This window comes from Macaca thibetana, chromosome 5 (genome assembly GCF_024542745.1).
Source record: "Macaca thibetana thibetana isolate TM-01 chromosome 5, ASM2454274v1, whole genome shotgun sequence".
In the NCBI taxonomy this organism is placed as follows: Eukaryota; Metazoa; Chordata; class Mammalia; order Primates; family Cercopithecidae; genus Macaca; species Macaca thibetana.
The window spans coordinates 134,732,340-134,739,430 of NC_065582.1; the positions used below are offsets into that span (position 1 = coordinate 134,732,340).

The 7,091-nt window shown below is 39.9% G+C and overlaps 1 protein-coding gene across 1 annotated transcript; it reads right to left on the reverse strand.

Moving 5' to 3' along the window:
• Window positions 1–5,591: 5,591 nt before the first annotated feature.
• LOC126954568 (tyrosine-protein phosphatase non-receptor type 11-like) lies at window positions 5,592–6,963 on the reverse strand. The gene has a single exon (XM_050790178.1). It carries the CDS (start codon window positions 6,550–6,552, stop codon window positions 5,701–5,703), a length of 852 nt encoding a protein of 283 aa, XP_050646135.1. The 5' UTR covers window positions 6,553–6,963; the 3' UTR covers window positions 5,592–5,700.
• Window positions 6,964–7,091: the final 128 nt, after the last annotated feature.

Sequence of the window (7,091 nt, forward strand, 5' to 3'; positions counted from 1 at the left end):
TGTCCCTGAAAGAGCATGTATTAGAAACTTAATCCCCAACCCAGCATTGTTGGGAGGTAGGGCCTAATGGTAGGTGATTAGGCTAAGAGGGCTCTGCCCCTCTTGCTCTCCTGCTCACATGCACTCTTTCTCTCTTGCTCGCTTTTGCACTCTTTTTCTGTCCCATCTTTTTGCCCCTCTTGCCCTCTCTTTGCCCTTCTGCCATGGGATGATGCAGCAAGAAGGCCCTTGTCAGATGCTGGCTCCTTGATCTTGGGCTTCCTAGCCTCCAGAACAGTGAACCAATAAATTTCTGTTCACAGAATACCCAGCATGTGCTACCCTGTTATAGCAGCACAAAACAGACTAAGACATTCTCTGACTTTATTCTCTTTCAAAATTATTTTGATTATTCTGTGTCCCTCCCATTTACATATGAATTATTAAATCAACTTGTCAGTTTTGGCAAAGGAGCTAGCTGTTGTTTTGCTAGGGATTGTATTGAATATTGCCATCTTAACAATATTTGTCTTCCAATTCATGAACATGAAATTTTTTTCCGTTTATCTAAGTCTTCTTTAATTTCTTTCAACAATGTTTTGAAGTTTTCAGATATAAGTTTTGCATTTGTTTTGTTAAATTTATTCCTAAGTATTTTATTATTTTTGATGCTATTATAAATACATCGTTTTTTATAATTTTGTTTTCAGATTGTTTGTTGCTAGTGTATAGAAACACAATTGAATTTTTTTTTTTTCTTTGAGACAGAGTCTTATTCACTCTGTCGCCCAAGGTAGAGTGCAGTGGCACAATCTCGGCTCACTGCAACCTCCACCTCTCAGGTTCAAGAGATTCTCCTGCCTCAGTAGTTGGGACTACAGGTGTGTACCACCACGCCTGGCTAATTTTTGTATTTTTAGTAGAGACAGGGTTCTGCCATGTTGGCCAGGCTGGTCTCGAACTCCTGACCTCAAGTGATCCGCCCACCTCAGCCTCCCAAAGTGCTGGGATTGCAGGCGTGAGGCACTGTGCCTGGCCAGAAACACAATTGATTTTGTATGTTGATCTTGCAACCTGCAATTTTGCTAAACTTATTCGTTAGTTCTGGTATTGTGTGTGTGCGCGTGCATTCCCTAAGATTTCCTATATTCAGGATTATGTCATCTGCAAATAGAGATAGTTTTACACCTTCCTTTTTCAATTTGGATGCTGATACTTCTTTTTCTTGCCTAACTGCCCTGGCTAGAACCTCCAGCACAATGTTGAATAGAAGTGACAAGAATGGACATCTTTATTTTGTTCCTGATCTTGGGGGAAAGCATTCAGCCTTTCATCATTGAATACTATGTTAGCCGTGGGGATTTTTGTAGGTGGCCTTTATCAAGTTTCACAAATACTCTTCTAGTCTAGTTGTTGAGTGCTTTTGTCATGAAGCAGTGTTGGATTTTGTCAATTCTTTCTTCTGTGTTTATTGAGATGATCATACTTTTGTCCTTAATTCTATTAGCCTACTGATGCCTGGTGTTCCATTATTGGAACCCTAAGCATGTGGGAGTTATTTATATCCTACTGCTTAAGGTCATTGCCAAGGTCTGATTGCAAAAATTAAAAAAATTGCAACTTCAGGCATAAATGGGTTAATTTCATGTGTTACATGGATTGATTTTCAGACGTTAAATCAATTTTGCATTCCTGGAATAAATTCTGGTTGGTCATGATGTATAATCTTTTCAATACACTGCTGGACTTGGATTGCTAACATGTTGTTGAAGATTTTTTTATCTATATTCCTAAGAAATACCAGTCTGTAGTTTTCTTTTCTTCTGATGTTTCTGTCTGGTTTTGGTATCGGGGCCTCAAAAAATGAGCTGAGCAGTCATTTCTACCAGCTGAATAATATTCCATAATTTGGTTGTGTCACAATTTATTTAGCCATAGCCCTACTGGTAAATACCTGTTTCCGTTTTTTGCCACTATTAACAATGTAACGATGTATAGTATATACATATATACACACACACACACACACACTCTCTTACGTATGTGTGGTTTATTTATTTATTATTTATTTATTTATTAATCAGGGATCCTTTTCCCATTAGCTTTTATTAATAAAAGAATCACAATTAGGTCATAAATAAACAGGCAAATTATTAATTACACGATTTGAGGCTTAGGATGAAAACCTGTCAAAATTAGTTTAATATACAGCAAAGTTATACGACACACTAAAACCAACTGTTTAATAGTTTTTGCCTTGTGTGAACTGCCTGTAGTGAAAAAGGAACACATTTTTAGTGATGAATGATCCAATAAACTGTATTTTGGAACTTTTCAAGAGGAAGAAGGAAAAAAGATTTCAACAAAATTGAGAGTAAATACAGATCCTAACCAAGGCATCGTGACATCAGGGAGGCCATGTGCTTGCCAAATGTAAAACTTGATTCCCCCAACCACATACAGAAACCAAAAGCTGCAGTCTTTTTATGTCTACAGTCTTAAGTTTCCCTTATGGATACTAGGTTACAACAAAACACTTCATAATTGCAAGCCTTTCCACATCCCCCTGAACTAAAAATAACTCAAGATGTCATTAGTTCTTAAAATCCCCAATAAAATAACCTCTAAAAATAATCTTGACCATTTTCTTAGCTGTTTCCCTGAAGCAACTGGGCTCTTTAAAGAATGCACACACACCAAGAAAGTCCTACCCATGTTTTCTTATCCCCATTTAGCCACATTTGAAAAGACCTTGATTTCAGTGGGAGAGATGACCATAAGTTTCAGAAAGGCCACACACTAGACATGAAGTGCCTTTTAGTTATTTTTTTAAAAAAGTTATTAACACTGTGAAATGTAGCTTTTTTTAAAAACCCCAATACCACGTGCCAGATAACTCTTTCACCCCAAAATATAAAATCCTTTGCTTATAATTTTAAAATTCTCAGTGAGCTGTGGAATATTGTGCGTATTTAATACCTACTAGCAACCTAGAAGTAGATGGCATCCATGTGTCTGTCACACCGACTTTCCAAATAACCTGATTCACCCATTAAGGACTGCTCTGGCCCTCGGTTCTCTGACTTCCTCAGAAACCACGTCTTTGGAACTATTCATTTCTACAACTTTTTTTAAAACCTGCAGCTTGAGCTTTCTCCATCATCCCAGTCACTCTGCCTGATTCTATCCCATTTAAAGTAACCTCATCTGAGAACCTGCAATCACCTTTTACCAAACACACGATAAGCCTTAGCAGCCTAGGGACTATGATAACTCTGGCCTTGGCCTGAGTTTACACAAGAACGTGATAGTTTGCTGACCTTGTGGAGGGAAATCTAAATGAAATCAATGTAACAAACAAAGCTAGCCAAGATCAGGTATTTCCATTCTGAGTATAAAAACAATTGATCTTAAGCAACAGGCAGAGATGTTAATGCAGGAGATATATTTGTACAATCAAACTCTTGTGTGCTGGTGAAAGACTTTACCCGCAAAGTCAAGTCAAGACAAAACCAAAGCAAAATGGAGAATGAGTCAATGTCACAATGCAATAAAAAGAACAGGATTCAAGCTTCTTGCTACAAATACTGAACTGGAATCTTTTTCTTTACAAATTTGACTAGAAGACAGCAGTCATGACACTTCCCTAATAAGGCAATACCTTCAGGTCAACCTGTGTTCTGAAGCAATTCAATGTTCAATGAATATTGGGGGTGGGGGTGGGGTCTAATATACATTTTTTCTGTGAGAATGGCAGCCAAACTACCTCAGGGTCTCAAGGGACTGAGAGACCTCAGAAAGGAAATACTGTCAGGGTTGGATCTCGGCCTTCCTTTCAGCAGCCAAAGTCAGAAGAATCCAAAGAGACCCTAACTTCACGGCAAAGATTTTATTACTGTTACCATTACAAAAGTCAACCAATGATATTTTCATTGAAATATCCACACTGAATGATGTTTCAACACATGAGACAAAGAGGGATGTCTTTGGAGAAGGCTCTTAAGGTAGAACATTAGCAAATCTTACCGGTTGGCTAAAACAAAAATGAGTTCATTCAACCCAACTGGAGGCCTGTTAGGGCTGTTCCTTCTCACCGTGGCCTGACTAAAAGCCAGTGGCATTAAAAGAGTCACATTTCCCAAGTCTGGGGGTGCCCCAGTCAGGTGGTGCTGCTTTCAAAAGCCCTGTGTCCCTAAACATATCCATCCTCACAAGATCAGTTTCCCCAAATGCTGGTTCTAAAAATAGGCTCAGGGCTGGCAGAAATCATTCAGGAAGCTTCTTGAAGGCCCTCTCTTTATTTCTTAGTCTGACTTTCAACTTGTCCCAGCTACTGTAAACAGCTTCAGCTTCCCAAGGTCACTAGCAACTTCTACTTTTGCTAATATCCTTGGTTTTCCATGGCAGGGGTTGTGACCGTCTGTTAGACTAGTGGCCCCCCCATTAACTGCACCTCCACTTCACACCCTTTTCTTGAATCTGGGCTGGGCTTATAACTTGTTTAGTAAGTAGAGGTAATACTCCAGCTCTCTTCTGATTAGAAAAAATCATCATCATCATCATCATCATCATCATCATCATCATCAATAGAGGGCAGTAGAAAGGATGCTGCGACAATTCTGGACTTAAGCCTTCAGAAGGCCTGGCCACTTCTTTCAAGCTCTTGGGAACTCTGAGCTGCATGTGAGAGGTCTAGCTACCCTGCCAGCAAGGCCACTTAGAGAGATTACACAGAGAAGGACAGATGCAGGAGTGCAGGCAGAGAGAGAAGCCCAGCCACCCCAGTCTCTCCACCGACCTGCTGACCACATGAGTGGCCACCTGCCGGTTGGTAGAAGAACAGCCCACTGAGCCCAGCTCAGCCTGAAGAACAGTTGGGGGTGGGGCATTTTTTAAGCCAATAAAGTTTTGGGGTAAGCTTGTTGGCAACATTTGACAACCAAAAACACTGGTCATTCATAGATGCCTTTTTTCTAAGTACAAGACAATTACTCAAATGCAAAGAAAATATGGCAAACGTTTTCCTACCACAACCTTCTCAGTCAACAGCTAAACTATCGGCTGGGGAAAAAAAAAGCTACACCTCTTAATTCATAAATATCTGTGATTCTTTTTCTATGACTATTTAATGCCAATGCAAAGGTAGAACAGTCAGCTTCTGACAATCTCAGGCACTGGCCTAATTCTCATTTGGCCAAAAAGAGAAGCCATCAAAATGAATTATCAACTACTGGATACATGATGGTAAATGAGATTGTTCTCACTTTTCTAGGATGTTGATACTTAATTTTCCCAAATCTTTTCTTCTTCTTATCATCCCCCACAATGAGGAAAAAAAATTAAACTGGTTAAGGTTATAAAAAGAAAAAAAAGCCTATAACTAGAATTTGAATCCCCATAACCTGCAAAATATAGTGCACAATTTAACTGCTTCCTCACTTTAAAATGAAATTCTATAAAATACAATGTTGTCTACATTGTGGAGATGATTTCTTCTTATCTGAGGAAATGAGTAATTGGGAAGCAGGTATTGTTGAGTTAAAATACAGTGGTCTTTAAATGGTTTCAAATTTTGCTTATCAAAAAGTAGTCAACCACAATGCAAGCCTTCCAAATCCAAATTCTGTCTTCACATCAACTTTTTTCTGTCTGTTCTTGATCTTTCTAGGGAGAGGGTGAAAGTCCACATCTATTTCTGTGCTGAAGTTTTGGTAGGTTTTCTCATCTGAAACTTTTCTGCTGTTGCATCAGGCCCACGTTTTCATAGATTCTAGCCCTGTCTTTTCTCATTTCTGCACAGGGTGGCATTGGAGTACAAGGCAGGAGGGGGTTCTGGTCTCCACTCGTCTGGTCTGCTAGAGAATACTTAATATTTGTATATTCGTTCCCTTTCCTCTTGCTTTTCTGCTTTTGTTCAATCCTGCGCTGTAGTGTTTCAATATAACGCTGGACTGCCATATAGATAAATCGGTACCGTGCTTCTGTCTGGACCATCCCTGACCTCTTGGACCACACCATCTGGATGGTTTGGGGAACATCAATGTTGCAGTCAACACCTTCATCTCTGATGATGTCGATAAGACTATCGATCACAATGAAAGTCCCTGTCCGGCCAATTCCAGCACTGCAGTGCACCACGACCGGCCCTGCATCCATGATGCTCTCCTGCTTATGGTGCACCTTCTCCAGGAGGTCCAGCATGCCCCCGGGGTTGCTGAGCACTCCGTGATCCGGCCAGGTCCGAAAGTGGTATTGCCAGACTGTTCTCTCCATATTCCCTTGTCCAACTTTTGAAAGTTTAAGTTCTCTTAGCATATAGTCATGAGTGGTGCTTTCTTTGATGTTCCTAACAGGAATGACGCCATATTCTTTTAGAGCATACTCATCAGGCCAGTATTTGACACGTTTACTCTTTCCTCTCTCCACTTCTTTCATTGTCATGACAATCACTCTGGAGTTTTCTTGGAACACCATCCACCAAAAGTCAGTCACTGTGTTTTGCAGGCAGCCTTGTGTGGCAGTGTAACTCTTTTTGGGCTTCGAATTGTTGCACTTGGTTTCAAATTCAGGCATGATGATATTTGCATTGATGTAATCTGAAACAGGCTCATTGGGATCACCGTCAAGAACAACAACCTGGGTATGATCAAAGGGCAGGATGTTTTTAATATCTATTTTTGTTTTTGTTTTCTTACCTTTAACCCTCTTTTCAGCTGTAAAGAAGTTTGCACTCCTGTTGTTGCAGTGTCTGAAATTCTTTCCAAAAGCCTTGTTTGACTTTATCTGTGGTCTCAGCTAATTTGCTTAGTTCTCGAACTCTGCTTTCTATTTCAGCAGCATTTATACAAGTCATGTTAAGGGGCTGCTTGAGTTGTAGTACTGTACCCAATGTTTCCACCATAGGATTCTTCTTGTAATGTTCCGCAAGATCTGTCAAATAATCAAACCGTTCTCCTCCACCAGTGTTGTATTTCAGTTCCTGACAGCGAATCGTTTATTCAAAAATCATTTATTTCCGAAAAAATTCCTAAATGTGAGATTCTGATTCAAAAGGTAGATATTTTTCTTTTTTAGGGGGACGGAGTCTCGCTCTGTCGCCCAGGCTGGAGTGC

Excerpts from the sequence above, each read along its gene's own strand:
- LOC126954568 (XM_050790178.1), bottom strand. The coding sequence starts at position 6,552 with ATGCCTGAATTTGAAACCAAGTGCAACAATTCGAAGCCCAAAAAGAGT.